Source organism: Nothoprocta perdicaria, unplaced genomic scaffold (assembly GCF_003342845.1).
Source record: "Nothoprocta perdicaria isolate Ctin4 unplaced genomic scaffold, notPer1 scaffold_177, whole genome shotgun sequence".
Lineage (NCBI taxonomy): Eukaryota > Metazoa > Chordata > Aves > Tinamiformes > Tinamidae > Nothoprocta > Nothoprocta perdicaria.
The window spans coordinates 72861-92573 of NW_020454949.1; the positions used below are offsets into that span (position 1 = coordinate 72861).

General features: G+C 48.6%; 1 protein-coding gene across 1 annotated transcript in view; it reads left to right on the top strand.

Moving 5' to 3' along the window:
• Positions 1-5657: 5657 nt before the first annotated feature.
• The window catches only part of SLCO2A1 (solute carrier organic anion transporter family member 2A1), a 36604-nt gene continuing 22548 nt past the window's right edge, over positions 5658-19713 (top strand). The window contains exon 1 of the mRNA XM_026036430.1: positions 5658-6087. Within this exon, the coding sequence (XP_025892215.1) occupies positions 5992-6087 (96 nt within the window). The 5' untranslated portion in view covers positions 5658-5991. The remainder of the gene's footprint in view (positions 6088-19713) is intronic.

Consider the following 19713-nt stretch of genomic DNA (forward strand, 5'->3'; position numbering starts at 1 on the left):
GGTTGCGAGTYGGCAGAGCCTGTTCTTCAGGTGTCACCTTCTACCTTCCTCTTACCAGTATTTCTACTCTTGATCAAATACAAATTGCTGGTAAATTTAAACCTGTCTCTTATGGGCTGTGATTGTCAACCACAGCCGCAACGGTTGATCCCTGGTGCATGCAGAGTGCCCAGCCCTGGCTGCAAGGCCATCAGAAGATTTCCACATGTCTCCCATGCTTCCTCCTGGGCTCCTAGGCCTATCCTCTTTGGAGAAATTGTTCCCAGCTACAGAGCTCTGGTGAATAAACTCTTTCTCGGTGGGTTTATATGGTGTGCTGGTCACACAGCCCCAAGAAGTTCGTTTTATGGCTGTGTAGGCTCTTAAGTAAATACAGGCAGAACCTTTAGCTCTGCTCCTATGCCTTTTGCAGCCAGCCAATAAGGTCAAGACCTAGCACATCTCAAATGATCACCTCTAGGATTTAGCTCACTATACATGCTTTAAGGAAGGCTCTCATCCTACCTCATTTTATTCCTGCTTTAGGTAGGGTTATAATCCTACTTTTGTCCTTCTTCCCTCTTGCAGAGCATCTCATGGTCTCTGCATCAAAATACATTTTCCCAATGTTCAACCRTCCTCATAGCTGACTTCTGCAGTAGGATTCCATAKCTGACTTCTGCAGTAGGATCTTCCTCACTGTTATATCCTGAGAGGTCAGTAATTCACTTGGATTTCTTCTTAATTCCTTTCTTCTGCAGAGATAAGCTATGGAAGGAGTCATGGGGACAGATTAACATTCCAAAAGTTGCCAGGTGAATAACTTAAAATGCTTTGAGGCTTAACTCTCATTGAGTGAGCTGCTCATTATTATGGTCAGGTTTCTAATAGCCCTAAAAGCCATCTTTTTCAGTTGGATAACTCGACTAATGATAGTCAGACCTCCACTCACACAACTGCCATTTAGTCGCAGCCGAGACTGTCAAAAAGCTCTGGCCGGGTCACACCAGAGCACCTTTGAACCCAGGCTTGTCCTACACCCCAACTTTGGTTAGCTGTTTTACAGCATGACTAACCGTGCAATAAACAACGATAAAAGACGTCAGCATTTGGTGGTGTTGCTGTTGTTTGTCGAGGCTAATGAGCTGCACAGCTAGAGCATCAGCTGTTGCTTCAGAGCAGGAGGAGGGAGGGGTTTTGTGGCTAGATCTTAACTACAGTGAGTGCGTACGACTAGGTGATTAGGAAGTGTACTCAAGCTGGGTGCTGAGTCCCAGTCCCTGATGCAGCTTCTAGTATTGGATTTTATCCAATGACTGAGGATTTCACAGGCTGGTCCTGGATACAGGCATGCTACTTTTTTTTTTTCTTTTTCCTGTCATCGCTGGATGACAGAAAGCCTATCAAAAATTTGGAGTGGGGTTTTCTGGATCCTCAGCATTGGATCTGAGGAAGTAATTTCCAAATTACCAGGTTCTTCAGGACGTTTAACAACACAGCTTATATTTTAACATCTTGAAAAAGGAAAAATAAATAAATTCCTTTGCCCATAGTTCCCTTGGGGAACTGCTTTCCTGCCTTGCTCCTTACCTTGAATGCTGCTTCTTTAATATTTTTCTTTATATTACAATCAGTTATATCAAGCCTACTTTTATTCTTCTAGTCATAACAATGTCATGAACTTCAGAAACATCCCTGGATGTAAGAAGACATGTCCTGCATCGCAGCTTCRGCATCCAAAGCCCAAGGATTTCTGCGCGAGTCTCCTATTGCTTGGAAGTTTGTCCCTATATCCTTCACAGAGCGGTTTTTATAAACATGAAATTGTCCTCCACGCTGAGATGGAGAYTGTTCCCTCCCAGAGAATAAACAGCAGTATCTCTTCCCCAAATAACAAGCCATTGCAGTCTAGCCGGGGGCCAGGATGATCTTCCCTGCTGATCTCAGTGTTTGCAGATAGGCATGGGCCAGGTGTGCGTGTGGGAGCACTGCTGCCTTTGGAAGCCCGACAAGCAAATGATTGTCAAGACGATTATGTTGGGGAGACTGCAGAGGAAAACTGAGATGTGTAACCCAGTGCCTGACAAATTGAAACCAGATGGAAAAGCAGGRCCAGCCTGGGCCTCACCCCTTAAAAGCATCAACACAGTGCTCAGTAGAAATAAAAAATGAGGAAGGTGCAGGGAAGAGCTGTGCTTGTTATGAAAGCTGCTTTGGCAAAGACAGGAAGGTCTCATCAAAACTACTTCCTAGCAGAAGGAACATAGTTTTTGAGAGTATTGATGTTCAGCATCCAAGATGACTATTCTCTGCTTTGGATGCAGCTCCAATTAATTACATTAGGCTGACATTAGCAAAGAGGGGCTTACCCCAGCATCCACATAGCCCTGCTGATGTAAAATTGGTCTACCAGTGGAAAATATGCCCCGTGGGTGTGTTTCAGTCAGTAGCTTGAAGAGACATGGGACTTGCAGTGTGGTCTGGTGAGGTATATGGAGAACTGTGGGCCTGATTCAGCATCATCTGCGCTTTGCATTAGTTCGCTGGTCTGGGTAGCTACAGAGCTGGTGGGTCCTGTTGGTTGAGCATATCCTCTTGAGAGCAGGTACCATAAATCATCAGGAAAAGCTGTGAGGCTCTGTTGTGGCTGCTGCAAAGGAGATCTCCCAGGTTGCAGAACTGCTGTGTAGTCCAGAATAGACAAAGGTTCTCCAGAGCTTCCTGCGGGGCTCAGAGCTGGGAACAGCAATAAAGTCCTCTGCAGACACTTCCAAAACTACTTAGGCTTTCTGATCCCCTTGGTAGGGAATGTTATCTGTCTGCCTATCTTAYGGTTTGCTGCTGCTGCCTGTCATCATCTTGTGCAAAGCATGGTGATCAAGAGCAACCCTGCAGCAGCACGGGGCAGCCTCTGCTCCGGCTGGTTCCTATTCAGTTAACAGCAGCAAATTCTTCTCCTTCTTGATGATGTCTTGGCTAAGGCTCCGCTATCATCTGGCATGGCCAAGTGTGACGGGTGTAGGAGGAATGCTCTTCAAAGCCTTAGAAAGAAATGCAGCCCCAGGAGCCATGTCAAATGAACGAAAGCCCATCAATGTATGATTTTCTTGCCAGGCACTTGGCCTCCACCAACATCGCCTAACAAAGAATAATGAGAAGAACCCGAAACCAAACTCCTTTCGCCTTCTCAGCACTGTAAATCACTTCCCTCCCATGCACTCAGCCTGCAGGAGATACCATTCCCTGCCAAGACTACAAGAGAGGAAGGGTTAAAAGAGCAGGGAAGAATCCTTAAAATTAGGCAAGCGCCACATTTCCTTGTATGCATCTCATTTGGTTTCCTCTATTTCACAGCGTGCTGCCTGCGGTCTGTAATTTAAAAGTGAGGAACTAGATCTGTGCCCAAGGGTTGGACTTTCTCTGCCAGCAGGATGAAAACTGAGCGATGCTGATCTCTGCCAGTTTCATCAAGAGTGGAGAAAGATTCAGCATCTCCCCGGGTTGGAGGAGCCAGGRGGTGGCATCACATAGGTGAGCCGAGTGAGGGGGCAGAGCACAAGGCTGAAGTGGAGCCGGCTCCTGGGCCTGCAATCAGCTCAGTGAGTCAACTCCAGCAATGAGGCGTCTGCTGGTTGCACAAATCTGTGCTCATAACAGGGCTCCTGGTTAGTCCTGGTGTAATACRCACTCTGAGGCTGATTAAGCTCGAGCCTTTGCACAAGGGCAGTCGGGCATAAGTAGCCCTGGCCTCACCTTTTGAACCCTTTACAAGCCCTCAGAAGACCAAATGGGTGAAACGTTTAGCAATGAATTGCACGCTGAGCTGTGCAGGACACCATGTGCCTTCCGTGCCCCTGACCTGTAAAATACGCTGGGCCAGGCCCCAGCACTCCTGCTTTTAACAATTGAAACCACAGCATTTCTGCTTTCACATCTAGATTTGCCAGCACTTRTTGTATTATCTGCTAAAACCAGATAAGCTGCCATGGCTGGGGCAACTCTGTCTCCTTGGGAAAAGCATTCATTGGAGCACTGCAAGCTTATTTGTGTGAAAATAGACACAGATAGTGTGCAGAGCAGGTGAGTACAGGGCATAGCACTGCCAGCAAAACCCCTGGGCTTCAGCGGGGACATCCTTGAGCCGTGTTAAGGCCTCGTCCCCTGGGCTTGAGGGGACGAGTGCCAGGCTCCAAGAATGTCCCAGGAGCATTTTGAGACTTGCCTTTTCTTCAGGGATGGAAAGTTCTCCCCGAGGAGAAGGTTGAGCGATGGGGAGGCGGAAGGGAACAGCAAGTGYCAGGGAGCACTTGTCCCTTTGACTTCCTGCAGTCTGTATCTTCCTCGTGGGTTTATTAATGCCTGAGGTAGACGAGTGCTGACCCTGTGCTTCAGATGCGCTGGCGGCATCCACCTGTGCGGTGAGGAGACAAATCGGTGAGGGAACCTTGAAGAAGCCAGCGGCCCACGCAGCCACTGCGCGGAGGRGGTTGTTTTTAACGCAGCGAACGTCACACATTTCTGCAGAATAAACTAGAGCTACGGAGTTGTTAGGAACAGCATGGGATGTTCCCTGAGCAATGAGATCAGCAGCGCCTCCGGTTCGTGTGGAGGACAGGAGACAGTCAGAGGAGGCTCTTGCTTTCCTGGAATGAGCCAAATCCCGCATTGCTCGTGACTGAGAAGTGGGCATAGGGGCACCCGGGGCGACTTGCAAACAAGTCACCTCCCTCTCTCCTCACACAGAGGAACTATYCCGGCCCTGGATAGAGCAAAGGTGGGGATGGGAATGCCGAGGAAGGGCAGATAAAGAGCAGGATGGGGAAGATGGAGGCTTTCCTTGCCACCAACAGGCCACTAGAGCTCACCTGTGCCCTCCAATACCTGTGGGAGCTGATTAGGAAATCGGGAAGCTGACGTCCCAGAGAAGCTCTTTCCGCCGGGTTCCCCAGGGCTGCGCTCGAGGAGGGGGAGAGCAGCGGCCCCTCGGCGGGTGCCTGAGCTCGGTGCCCAGCGCGGGGCTCTCCCGCAGGCACCGCACACCCTCTCGTGGCCACGGGCTCGGGCAGGAGTGTGGGGCGCCTGTGGGACGAGGAGACAGAGCCCTGCGAGGAGGCAGCGCCTGGGAACAGCACGTCCTTCCTTCGGGCACCCCATGGTGGGCTTGACACTGTCACCTGCAGGATCCTCCGCTGCTTTGCAGCAGAATCTCCGTGATTTCTGACAAAATATTTGTCACCGTCTCCCCTTCAACTGAGAACAACCTGCCCCCTCCCTCTGCCATTACTTTTCTCTCCAGCGAGGAAYCTGCGAGATAAATCACTTCTTTGCATAAACAAAAGTGCAGTGAGATCTCGGTGAAAAGCACGCCTGGAAACTTCTCACAAACGGAGCTTTTCCATGGGAGGYGAGAAGCAGAAAAGCAGAAGGTTGCGAGGGAGCAATTTCATCYGCCTGCTATCCCATTTCCCTCCCTCTCCTGCTCCCTACGCTCACTCAGACCTCCCACTTCTCTAGTACTTGCAGAGCCTTGCAGAGGACGAGGAGGGCCAGCTGTGCCCGGGGGGCTGCAAATCCACCCTGCTGCTCCCAGCCAGGCGCTCTGGTGGTGGGGCAGGCGGAAAGACAGCAAAACAGCCCGGGAATGGGAGAGGTTTGGTGGATCTTTACTCACACCTGCCTGGAGGCTCGGCACACGCTCGCTTACGTTTCCTGCGGCTTTAAAGTTCCCTCTCGGCACAAAGGAAAAGAGGGAGGAGAAACGTGGTTTCATCATCGCTCCGGAGCCCAGACTTATAAAAACTTTGCACTCATGCTGCCTCGCTTGTAGGCTTGGACAGTTTTCATTCTGACTGTACGAGATCCCAGCGGAGCGAAAGGAAAGGAGAGGGAAGGCTTCAGAGAGCGTTKGCCTTCCCGGGAGCCTGCAACAACCGAGCTCCTTGGGGCGCTTCGGATCCGCCAGGAAGCTCTGCTGCCCGTGCCCTCTCCTCCTGCGGTGGCCACCCGCACACGATGGGACTTCAGCCAGAAGCCAGCAAGTCCGCAGCCACCGGCGGCGGCCCCAAGAGCCCCGGCCCCTGTTCCCGAAACATCTTCTGCAACATTAAGGTAAGGATCGGGCAGCCGAGGTCCATCCAGCTGGCTCACCTGGGCGCTCCACAGGGTGCCGGGTGCTCGGTGGGTTTTGCAGGGCACTGTGCGTGGTGGAACCTCCACTCCGCACTCGGCACGTGTGTCCGTGCGTGCGCGCGCTCCGCCGCGGCGACGGGGCGCGCACGCGACAGGCTCCTCAACGCGAGCAGCTCTGCAGCTCTGCGCTAGCCCCGGGGCTTGCCCGCGGTGGCCGGTACATAGTGTGCTGCTGCTGCTGAGAGAATGATTAACTACCTCCTGGCACGAAAAGAAAACACTGCTTTAAAATAATATTGATTGGCTTCAAAATATCTCGGTGGGGAGAAGTGTACTTTTGGGGACCGCCAGCGACAACGKCTGAGATGGGTCTCGGCCAGTGGGAACTCGCTTCCTTGCGGGCCTTGCCAAGTTCTTCACCTGCCCCTGCTCAGCAAGGCCAGAGCGGGCGCGGGGAAGCGCATCCCCAGCCCGAGCTGCAGGCGGGCGGACTCTGAGCTCGCTGCCTGCATGATAAACCGCCAGCCCTCCTGTCCGCCACTAGCATTTAAAACCATGCTGGCAAGCAGGCTTTAAACCCTCTCCAACAGACAAACACTGCTTTTTCTTTTCTTTTTTTTCTTTTTTTTCCCCTCCCTTTACGGCACTGTTTGGTCTGTTCCTAGACAGGCGTAAGTACTGCTGCACGTGCTGGTTTCCATCTCCTGGAGGGCTGTTTGTGCTCATCCAGCTTAGCAGAGCTTTYCTGGAGAGACTTCCGTGCTTCTCCTGGCAGCATCTCCTCCAGCTGACACCCCAACTCAGGCTGCAGGGGAACAAGGGCTCCCTGTGGCACCTGTGTCCTGGGTGCCACACGGAGTGGAGAGCTGGCCAGGGTGACCAAGAGGGACCATCACACTGATTGGTCCCTCAGAGGGGTTAAGTGGAGCAGGACCTTGTGGTTGCTGCCTCATGAGATGCTACGGAGTGAGGACCCAGGCAGGGGAGCAGCCAGCAGGTCCAACCTGCTTTACCTCGAGCTGGCACCGCAGGTCATGCCGTGGGGCTGGGTGTGATTTCACTCGGGTGCTGCTCTGATCAGGGAGGCCCTGAGCTCCTCCACGCACATGTGTCGAGGTGTATTGACCAGCAGTGCTTGTGTTCACTGGGGCCAGCGAGTGACCATATGGGGGCTCCCAGGACTGATTTCGTAACTAGTGCTGATCATAGAATCATAGCATCATAAAATCATAGAATCATAAAATCAYAATGGTTGGAGARGACCCTCATGACYATCAAGTCCAGCTGTGGACCTGATGGACTTGAGGGCTCAGATGTCCATGCAGTTCATCATTACCCGGGTTGAGTTGTCCTAGYGGTGTGATGTGGTGACTCTTTCTGGCTGCAAATTCTGGGAGCAAAACTTTGAAGCTGTGGATAATCACGAGCTGCCTCTGGACTGCACTGGGAAACCCTTGTGGGGTCGGTGGGCTCTTAGACCTGACTCCCACCTGCAGCAGAAGGTCTAATAATGGCACAAACAGCCTTCACTCTGCTTTTGGTATGAGTGCGGATTGAGGTGCATAGGGTTACCCAAATACAGGATCCTCTTCCCAATAGATACGCTTTCCTGGGATGATATACAGCTCCTTTTAGTTGTGCAYTTGGAGAGGACTGGGTATCACCTCCCAGCTGCCTCTGCCTTTCACGCTGCAGGCAGTGCAAAGAAGATGCAGGAGCTTTTGCTGTGCCTTAAGATGCCTGGTCATCTGTCCGCATAACCRGGTTGTCTTGAGTCCATAGTTTCTAGCTTAAATCTCCCAGGGTTTATCCCTCTATCTGGCTAGTGGATTTCATGACTGTGCCCAGAGACACTTCCAGGCTGCAACCCCCTGAGTAGGGAGTGGGATGTAGGAGATTCCCACCTCCTTGTCCCCTTTCCTCCTGCTCCAGGCACTGTGGATACAGCTGTGTGCAGCCACGGGGTGCTCAGGAGTGAAAAACGAGCAAGCTGAAGGGAGCACTTTTGGTTTAGCTGTGTGCTTCATCTCTGCAGGTTCACTTGTGATCACAGTCTAATTGTCCCAGCTGATGGAAGAGGACAAAAGGAAAGAAAGGCAGCAGATTTGGMAGCTGTAGAGAGGGTAGGAGCAAAAACTAACTCCTTCATGTGCTGTGGACCCAGTCCTGAGGTGACCTCTGGGGATGGCTTTGCCTGGCCCCAGTGATGCAGCGATAGCCAAGTGCCACATGCACTAGAGGGACGGGGAGCCACCAGCTGCCTCTTCTCGACCTGTGTGARTGTATTTACCCAGGCAAAGCCGGTGGAGGGGGTTGTCCAGGGTGGTCTGTCCGTACTACTGGGAACAGCCCTCGGTTTAGCTCACTGTCAGCAGTTCATGCTCTCAAGAGCATGATTGTTCCAGGGGATGTCCTGGCCAGGTCTCACCTACTGCTTCCCCCACCACATTATGATCCACATGATGGCCTATCTGCAGGTATTTGAGGTGCAGGATGGGGCTGGGAACTCTTGCAGTGGCTGGRTCTGGAAGGACAGCTGTAGATGTGGAAGGACCAGTGTGGAGACAAGTGCTGTAGAAGGTATTGACGCTTTAGATGTCACTGCTGCCAGATCCCTGCTGGCTCTAACACAAACAGGCATTTACRGCTGATCTCTGTGCTCTCAGCCACTTGTGACTGGCAGCAGTTCCTTTTTGCTGCTGTAGAAATTGCTCTATATCATATATAGATATTAATGACTACAGCTACCATAATGCAGTTAACGTGAAGAGCACTAAAATACTATCAAATTGTTAGTCAAGGGAGTCAGGAGATCAGCTCCACCTGGCTCAGCTTACGGCATGTTTTCTGGCTGCACCATATCTCAGCGCTTCCATAAACCTGGTTATTTGTGTTTATTTTGTGAGTGCACTCCCAGATATGCTGTGGCTACCTGAACTCTTCCAGGAGTTGCCCATTTGTCCCTAATCGTCTTGAGAGGAAGCAGAGTGCAGTGAACAGAGGTCTGGGAAGCTGTGCTGAGAGTTGTCTCACAGGAGAAGCCTACAGTATCTTGGTAGCTCTAAAGTTGCTGGAAAAAMAAAAAACCTACTTTGAATGGCATTCTCTACTTCTAATGCTTAAGCTCCATGTTTGATGTTTTGACTTCTTTGCATTTATTGTTTCTTGTGTGGGTTTGTGCTGTTTTAATTCATAGCTAATGGCCTGTTCTGCATCCCCAGGAGGGCAACAAGGAAGAGAGATTTGCAAATAACATGTTGCTTAATTTAGCTGGATGGTTGTCCCCTGGAAGCCAGTGAGCTCAGGTGTGCAGGGGAGCAGAGTGAAAAGGCTGGGAGAACACATGGGAGGAGACTTTTACATGGTTTCTGCAGCCCATGAGACCAGCTGATGTGTAAAAGGAGAATGGAGAATAGGAGAGAGAGGAAAAATGTGAGGTATGTCAGCTGGAGTAAGTCCAGGTAGACATGCAAAAGCTGGGGGGCAGATTTAAATTGGATGCTATGAAGAAGCTTAAGAGAGCAAGTAGCCCCAAGGGGGTGCTGCTGCTGTCCCTCTTTTCTCACCTGCCCAAGGGATTCACCACAGTTGTGCTTGGGCAGTGCAGCCTCGGTATAAAACTGCTAGATGAGCAAGCACGGGAGAAATACGGGAGTGTAGAGCAGAGGACATGGGCACACTGTGGGTTTTCGGTGTCTAAAACATCTGATATCTTCAAGTGTTTTTACAGCATGGAGGGGAGAGTGGAAGCAGGGCTGCCCTTTGCCTGGGGCCTGAATGGACACTACGAGGAAGGACTTGCCTGGTCCAGGCAGCAGCTGCTCTCCATGGTCTCCTCCATGCAGCCTTGTATTTCTTCTGCAAGAATGTCTGGACCTCTCAAATGAGAGCTGCTTGTTGAAGCCCACCTRCAGATGATGGGTCCTGCATGCCACTGCTGGAAAGCCAGAGACCTCCTCTTTTACTTTGCATTCCTATCTCTGTGGYGGGGTGGTGGGTAGTGTCATCCAGTGTTGGCTAGGGGGATTCACAGGAAGGTGGAAAGCTRGACACTGAGCTCCAGGGACAGTCTCACACCTCACTCCATGCCCTTCAAGTCCTAAAATCCAGATACTGCCAATCTCAGCTTGCGGTATCTGGACTGTAGCAACACAACCAGCAAGATCTGTGTGTTTGCTCTTTCCTCCTTGGGAAGAGAGCATGCAGCAAATGCAGCAAGATGTCTTCGTGGGAGAAATGGGAGACTTGCCTTGAAGTCTAAGGTACCAATAGCATCGAGGCAAATTTGTTCTTTACTAGAGAAATTTGCTGAGAGTGTTTCAGAAGGCTGGGGTCTCATATCCCACTGAATCTTAAACTGCAATTGTGCTGCTTTTATTTAGCTGTTGAAATGTTAGCAAGAATAGGAGATCCCCAGAGTTGCTGACTTTTGGTCAGAAGAGAGTTTTTGGAAGCACTATGAGAAGGCAGTCATTGAGGGTTAGGGCCATCAGGTTAAATAGGAACCAAGGATATATCCAGTACCTGCTTGGGAAAGGCAAGGAGTTATGGTGACCTGAATGAGGACCTGTAGCAACAGAGCAGGAAGGATTCTTAGAATGAGAGACAAGTGATTTGGCATTGGAAGAAATGCCCATTGGGACTGGACTCTTCCAGCATTCATGGCATAGCAGTGTAGGCTTTAGAAAGCACAGACTGGGTTTTGATGCCTCTGAAACTGGTGTGAACTCAGCAAGGGGCATTTAGATCTGGTTTTCGTTGTAAAAGGGAAGAATTGCCTGGCCTTCATCCTTAATATCTACAGCAGGATGAGGAAGAAAACGGGGAAGATCCAGAGAGTAAAACAGGATGGAAAGTTTAGTGGGATCAAGGTCTAGGAGAAATGAAACAAGTTAATTTTATGAGGGGTGAGGTGGTTCAGTGCCCAAACACAACCAAGGAGTGGTCAGCGCAGATAAGATTATCACCAGCAAAATGGGAGAGGAGTGTCACTGATAGGGAGCACAAGGTATGGCCAGGGCTGTGGCTGTGTGAGAGGAGTGTTTACATTCATCTGTGGGTCAAGAGAGACAGAGGAAATCTGAAGCTACCTTCAAAGAAATCATGAGCGGGTCCTGACACACCACAAAGGGGAGAAACGCTGAAAGAGCAAAGACCCCCATAACACAACCCACCTTCTCCACTCTGGTTGCCCGAGGGGAAGGCTGCTTAAGGAARTGCATCACGTTTTGTAAGCATATTTTCCACAGTAAAGACTGTGGGAAGTTGCAGATCCTCCACAACCAAGTGTCTCCTTTCGTTGTGAAATTTGCATCTGAGGCAGGGACACATGAAAATGGGCCTTGGAGGGCTCCCTTTAGAGCAACTGAGCCAAGCAACACTTGCATGGACTCTGCAAAGGCGCTGGGGTATGCGTGTGCATTGGATGAGGAAAGAACAAACATTGTCTTTGCACTTGACAATGGGTGGCTGTAAAGTCTAGCTTATTTGACAGGAGATAGTCATTATCGCAGCCCATAATATAGGCAGCAGAACACTTTAGAAAACTCTAACCTTTTTATCTGTCCGTTTGTTTATTATTTTGACAATATAAATACACTTTAGGACTCAGCWTCAGTCACTGAACTGTGTACCTGGCTCCAAGGTGTTGTGCTAAGGGATGTTGTGTGTGACAGGTTATTTGGTCCCCTTTGTGGAAGCACTGTATTATTTTTTTAATCTTTCCTGGTGCTTTTTGACAGAAAAAGAGGCATATGGTTCTTCCTGGGTATTTATCCTTTGGGGAATGTTCTCTTTTCCGTGGAAATTTAGGAATATAAAATGACAGTGTTCTGAACTTATGGAGGTTTCTTTAGAGAATTAGGCTTATCCTCAGAACTCATGTAGTCAGGCATGGGGCTTGAATGCCATTGTGGTTCCTACTCAACCCCATGTAGCTTCTGAATCCACTAACTTCAAATAAACCAGGAACAAAAAATAGCCAAAAAATAAGGTTCTTAAGAGTTATTCAGTTCCAACATCGGGGACTGAGACTGGAGAAAGCTGAATGCAGATGTGCTGAAGGACAGAAACAAGACGGTTTCTCTGGGAAGAACAGGACCTGAGCAGCATTTGASTCCTATGAGAATAGACTTGTGGGCTTGAGAAGCGCAGATCCATCAGTCTGAATGCTAGGCTGAGCACCACACGCTCTGCTTAACTGCAAACGTGCTGGTCTGGTTGAGCTGACCTGAAATTGTTGTGTGGTAGTGCCTTAGGTAGCGAGGGATATGGGGCCCTCAGAAACTACCTCAAAATCCACTGCTGACTTGGYCTTTGCCTAACTTCAGCTCAGAGAAGAAAATTCCTAGTGGCATTAGAAAGGGGACTATTTTCCATTGCATTACCTCCTGAAGACTGGCTCTGAGATTCCCTTCAAAGAGCAAATTTAGGGCAGCCGGTTTCCCTGAGACCTTGCTGTGCCCACACCTCTAGTCTCCTCAATGAAATTACATCCCTGCCTCACTCCACCTCCCTGCACAAGGAGTTGCCCAAATCTAACTCAAGGGCCCTCACTCGGTGTAAATGGAAGAAGCCTCCTGAGATGTGCATAGCAAGGGTGTTCTGCCTTGGGCTAGGATTCTTGGAACTCCTCCAACCCAGATATAGACATGGGACACTTCAAATGGGAGAAGGGAGGAGATTTCCGTTAATGAGGGCAAAATCATGATCCAACTTCCTCAAAACTYAGCTGCAGCATTTTGGTCTGACCTGTCCAAGATATATGTGGGTATGGGCCAAAGTCATTAAAGAGACTTTCCACTGCATTCAAGAGGTTTTGGTTTGGCACCCTGGAGTCCAAAATACAACTCTAATAGCATTGCATGGGCTAAAAGACCTAACAGAGTGTCCTTACTCCTAATCCTTTCCAAATATTTACTCCTGCCAGATTTATTGTGTGTCTTCCTGAAACAATTGTTCTTGGCCACATCATAACTCAGTGTCATCAATTAGCTGAGAACAGTTTGATAGGTTCTGTAAGGATCTTCGCTTCTTTTTACTGCTCCCCAGACAGCTCTTATGTCAATCARATGAATTAAGCCCTGGCTCTTTCCATGTGTCTAGCTAGAAGTGCTACCATGGAAAAGTTTCTGTGCCTATATTAGCACCAATGTGCACACATAAGAAACAAAGTAAGGTAGAGGGGATAACACATGCTGGAGCCCATAGGACTCTGCGGGACTGTAGGGAGTCCACGGTCTTCTGTGAAGCTCATTAWTTTCCACGAGTGTGGGACTTCAGTCTTAGTTATTTTAAAAGCAGTAGAATGTAATGCAAGCAACTATGCTTTGAAAGTCCCAGTATCATCTTTCTACCCAGCTAACCTAAGCCTCTGGTGAGAGAAAGAGAGAGAAAGGGAGAAAGAGAGAGAAAAAATAATAAAATAAAATAAAATAAAATAAAATAAAATAAAATAAAATAAAATAAAATAAAATAAAATAAAATAAAATAAAATAAAATAAAATAAAATAAATAAAATAAAATAAAAAGTCTTTTCTTCACACTCCTTTTCCCACATTCTTCTTTATCATTTTTTCCAGTGTCCTCCCATTTTGTTTTTTTTTTTCTGCTTGTCTCTGGGCTATGGTTGTGTTCTTGCATTTTTTAAGTGCTTGGGTGAAGCACTGAGCATGAGTATGGTGTTCATTCATGCTCTGCTGCGGGACATGGCCAATTCGTTTTCCTCTCCACAGCTACATTTCCCTAGTACCACTTATGGGGTCTAGACTCCAAGATCTGTGGGGTGAGGATGTGTTGCTAAGATCCTTCTTCTGCAGAAAGAGCTGCACTGTGGGGCTTCCACATCCTCTATCTTGTGGGAGGGCTTTCAAGGTAAGGGTACTGAAACGTGGTGTGAGAGAGGACATCAGACATGCTGTCCATAGCAGGAAGCTGAGGTAAAAGAGTGACAAATAGCCACTTGCTTTTCCAGGGAGTAGACAGGAATGGGCAATGGCCATGCCAACTCYTGTAGTTGCACATCACAATACTCTTCCTAGACCCTGGGTCCCTACAGACTAGAACCATTCTCCCAGCTGGAGAAGACCTTTGAACTTTTATTGATTTCAGGAATCACCACAGAAGCAACTATTCTTTCTAAATAAAAAGATGCTTGCATGCTGTTRACTTGCTGTGACCTCAACTCTGACCCACTTCAGATGTTTGTCATGATTGTCAAGCACCTTGCTTCTTTTCTCATGTAGCCAGACTTCCCAAGCATTTTATTGACTTCTTTGGAAACCGAGGGACATTTCCCCCCAAATTCTCTTACGAAACAGTCTTTCATAAAAGGCCTCTTTAAGGTGTTCTCAGAATATCTTTATTTAGCAACTGTTTCTTAAGGTCATTGACTGTGTTGACGGTGTGTTATCTTACATAAGCAATAATAGAAAGGGAGAGCCATGAGATAATACAGTCTAGGTGACCCAGCATGTGCTGTGGGGTAGTGTAAGTGCATGCCCGAAACTGCTACTGCATTCAAAACCAGCTGCTCCCAGGGCTCTGCTGAGAAAGCCCATGACACTAAAGGTTCAAGTTTATGGAGGGATAGCTGCTCTGGGGCTTCCCATCTGGCTCTCCTCATGCCAGGTGGGGATGCCAAGGACTGAGGGCCACTCTGAGGATTCTGCTTTGTCAAGCAGAGCCTACATGTCAGACAACACGCAGAGAGGGCAGTCAATGATGGCTAGTAGTCAAGTGGATCCCACCTGTAGGTCCACCTTGACACAGGCCCAGCCTCAGGAGCAGCAGCCATCTCAAAGACAGATGTGACCTCTGTCTCTGGCCTCTTTACACTTGTCTGCCTCTCAGGTAGACAAGGTGCCTTTCAGGTACTGGAAGCTGAGAGACTTCTCTCTTCTCCCAGAGCCTTGATTTTATTTACTGATTGATTGGTTGGTTGATTTTATTGCTTATGAGTTAAAACAGACCTCAGGGAAGAGGAAGGAGTGAGCATGAGTCTTCTGGAGCTGGCAGAGTGGCTGAACCAAGACCTCATGCATCCTCCAAGAGTGTGCAGGCTGGACACTACCTGGCCTTGCCTGGGGACTTCTAGGACCCTAGTAGGAGTATGAGTTGGATCTCAGCCTTGTTGAGAAGGAGTACTTTACTTGTGCTTGTATACAGGCTGCAAGCAAGCCTGACCCTGCTGAGCTCCACCAGCACTGCTGGACAAGCATTTGTTGAGTGCATCACTTCTCAGGGAGATCTTGGTCTACACTGAACAAATATGTAGAAGCTCTTTCCATTCTGAACCTGAGGTGAGAAAGCAGAGAAGTGTTGTCGAGATCATGGAGGGGTCAAAGCCCTCTGCTCCATTTCTCAGGGTAGGATTTTCTTCCTCGTGAAAAACATTGCCCTAGAAGCTGCTCGTCTCTGAGAGTTGGCGGCCAGCAGCGTACATGCGAGGAACCTCTCCCCAGGCATTTGCTTCCATTTTAAATAAAGTATCTTGGAAAGGAGTCAAAAGTCTTGTATAAACAGCCTGGAGTCAGGATCGCTCAAGTGTTCTGAAGGAAATGTCAGGATGATTAAGAAGGGATTTGGTACAAGTGTGTGTGTGTATGTGTGCGCATGTTGATGTGCACGTGGGTGATTACTTCAGCCTTTCTGCACTGCACCCCAGATACCTGTAGTTGCACCATTAGCTGGAACTCACCTGCAGCTCTAAAAATACTCTGGGATCTGATCCGAGCATATGCTCACAAGGGTCAGAAATGGGCTAAGAGCAGCACTTCATATGCGTAGGAGTGTCCCCAACTCCTTAACCTCTAGGCACGCCTTTGCTGTGCTGTTGTGCCTGCTTTCTGTCAGCAAAACATCCCTTCTAGTAGGTTCATTTGCTCTTCTTTAAGTCTTTTTCATTAAATGTTAAGAAAGATGGATGATGGTAGCTCTGTCCTGTTACGGGGGTGCTCAGTGTGTGTGCAGAGTTAATGCTGCACATCTGGTGCTCTCTAACAGCTGGAAGGGACCGGGTCAGTCCTGGGGCAAGTGACTGCTGCTGCGCTGGTTTCCAGGAACCAGCAGATTGTGGGCGGCCTTGGGGTGGTCTTACACCCATGGGTGCTTCCACCAAGGTTGGGGAACCTATCCCCAAGCCCAATCACACCATTCAGGCAGAGGTTTGCAGAGAGGGAAGGATTTTTGGCTTCTGAGGAAGGAATTGTAGAGAGATGATGAATGTGGGTAGAGACCTCTCGAGGAGAGATGAGCAAAATATGTGTCCAAATGGAGCACACCAGAAAAGATACCAGAAGAACATGACTACTGGGCAAATGTCCTTCTGTTTCTGTCCTTTCCCTCCACTTACCTCCACTTCATACCTGGGCAATGAGTGCACCAGGCAGGGGTGCATGCCCTGCTCACAGCAAGGTGTCACATCTCAGCTGGGGCTGTCTGCTCTGCTATAAGGCAGAGTGTAAAAATGTAGRAGCAGTGGCAGAAAATCCAAAAGGCATTTCAGGGAAAACTAAGGATTCTGATCAAGTAAGCTGGAGGGAAAACGAGGAGGTCACAGCGATGTACAGATGGCCACATGAGCATGGACAGTGTGTGGGGCGGAGTGGGATGGGAAAGGCCCAAGGGTTGGGGACATGTGGTGCCAKGGGCACAGCTGTGTTGCCGTGTCTCCTCCAGTCTTGGAAGCGTGTCCTTCATGCTCAAAGCATCTTGTTCTGTGCTGAGGTTGGGCAGGGCAGAGGCTCCCCTTGAGTGGCACTACAGCTTGCCAAGTAGGCCCCTTTCCCAGGTCTCTGTAGGGACAGTCATTATTGTAAATAAAAATGAGCCTCCTGAACGCAGGGAAAATCTTAAATGAGCCATATCKCTCACCTTGGGACAGTTAAAGCATGTCTGGAGGAGCCAAATTCCATTTGCAGAAGTCCTGGAGCAGAGGCTGTTCTGCTTTGTTTTGAGTATTGGGCATGGCATTCCAACCTCACCTTCTTTCCATGCAAAAAAAATAATCTCTTTGTGCCTTCCCCTCCCATCCTCCAGCACCCAAGGCCCTGAGGCCACTGTGTGTGTTGTGTCACCACGGTGCCAGTGATGGGTGGGATCAGCTCTCCTGCGCCAACCTCACGCGTCTCTGCCTTTCTTACCATAAAATCTGCTCACAGAAGCCATGCAATGGAGTATGTGATTCAGTCATCAGCGCGCACTGGTCTAYCAGGCCTTTCCCGCCCAGCTGCTCCAGGTTCTGCTTGCATGCCTGCCCTCATCCCTGTCACCCTGTCCTGGGTCTCAGCAGGCTTGCCAAACTTGTCAGACTAAGCTGTCACCTGGCCTCAGGCTGGTGTCACTCTGCAGAATGAAGTTCATGGGCAGAGGGGGAGCAGTCATGCCCCAAACTCTTCCTCCTCCCCTTTTGTTTGGTCTCCAGCTGGCTGCATTTCTCATAGGTTGCCTTCCCTCACTCAGGCAAGTTCTCCAGACCTACCTCACTGCTTTGGCCAGCCACGGGGTATTGCTAATATGTAAGCCCATTTCGGGCAATCTCTCCATCTCTTCCTGCACGTGCTCTCTGACCTCTCTTTGTCCCTCTGACCTCCTGCCCCATATCCTCACATGAAGTGCAATCCCTTTAGTGATGATTCCCCACTGCCCTTCATCCTTGTCTTCTCCCCATCTCCAGCTGATCCCAGCATTTCTGCAGGACATTTCTCATCTTCCCGTTTGTCCTGGGATTAGGCTGACATTTGCCATGCTAAATTGATCCTCTGTGGTCCACTCCCTCCGCATTGGTAAACAGCTCTGCTCCTCTAGCTAATGTCTTGCACTCCAGCTCTTCTGCATCCTGTTCCTGGCCCTTCTCTCTTTCCCTAACACTGCCTTATTAGAATGACTTCAGTAGGATCTAGCCAGCATTGCAGAAACAAAAATAATGTTCTCTGGCAGCAAAATTCCCTGTCCATTTCTCATCCCCACAGGAATCATCTCTGTTCCAGGACAGCCCTAGTTCAACTAGTTATACATGATGCCAGATCAGGACTTGGGGAGGTGAAGGTGGTAGATCCAGATATCATCCACATGACCACATGTTTCAGCATGTCTATCAATATAGGAGCTGATAGCTGGAAAGTTTAAAGTTCATTCAGCTTCAGAGTTTATTTTCAAGTATTTCATTTATGCTTTGTCTCCTTTCTGGGAGTGATTTTGTGTTACACTGTATATTGTGACTCTATAGCTTTTTATTATATAGCAAAATGCTAGCTGTCCCCTTTTTCTTATATTTTTAGATATCCAGCTCTRTACTCCTCTCCCTCACAGCTTCCCAGAATCTCCACCAAGCAGCCATTGCTGTCCACATTCAAATCCTCTTGTAATTGCTGGAGCAAACCTAGACATATTCCCAGGCTGCGGTGACCTCCCATGCTCCCCAGAAGTCCATTTTAGCCACCTGTGGCATCTGCATCCTCTACCTTGGATAGATGATTTCACTCTTTCTCTCTGCTGGACTTCACACAATAGAGTCTTCTTTCAGTCCTTGGCTTCTGAGTGCTGCCTTCATTTCAAATAAATAATAATAACAATTATTGCTATTCCCCTACCCAAGGACATAAGGAATTTGTCAGCACTTTGATCCTCCATCCATCATCTAGGGCTTCCTGCCGTTATCTTTGTGGGACATGCTTCCGGTGTTCAGCAAATATTTGATTTCCTGTGAATTCTAAATAAAAAGGTCTTTTTCCTTTTTTAAATGATTTTAAAATACTTCTGGCACCATGTGGACACATTCCATTCCAAAGAAAATAAAGGAAAACTGTTCTGACTAAATATAGATCAAAAGACACTTTTGAGCTGTCTCTTCTGCCCCCGGCTGAGAAGACTTTCCTCTCCCTGGCCACTCTGGCTCTTTGGCTTATGCACCGTTTCGTGTATTCTCTGGATTCTCTCTTCTGCTCCCTGCCTGTTCTGTGCTCGATTTTGGTTTGGTTTCTTGATTGACTTGATGATTTAGATGGCTCAGAAACAAAGCGGTTTGTAGAATACCACAGAGATCTTCCAGAGTTCAGAATACACTACACATATTTGATCCTTTCCCTCTAAAGGGCTTTAAAAGCCCTTTACCAACACAAGCTTTGTCTAGCAAAACCCATTGAAAACCCATTGGAGAAAACCCTGATACTTATTTTATAGCTTGAGTGAATCCCAGGGACCAGCTGGAAATACTGGGTCTCAGCTAGTCTGAATACACATAGCTCCCTTTCAGCTGCAGGACAGCAGCTTTATCATCATCATCATCCTGTCTTCCTTCTACCAAGTGCTACCACAATGCAAGTAATAATGAATATTAATAACAGCAAAAGCAGAGGAAAGTCACAAAGAATGCTCCTTGTCCTTTCTTCTAAACACCTTATTGMTCTTTTTGCAAAACTGACTCAATAACTTCCTAGTAGAAAAGAAGAGTTTGCTTGCTTGCTCGCAGCAACCAATAAATGGGGGGGCTTGAGAAGCAACATAAATACCTCGCATCATAGAAGGATGTCCTCAGCATAGGTATGTGTGTCCTGCATTTGGAATTGATATCCTTGGGCACATACAGAACAGTTAACAAATGGAAAG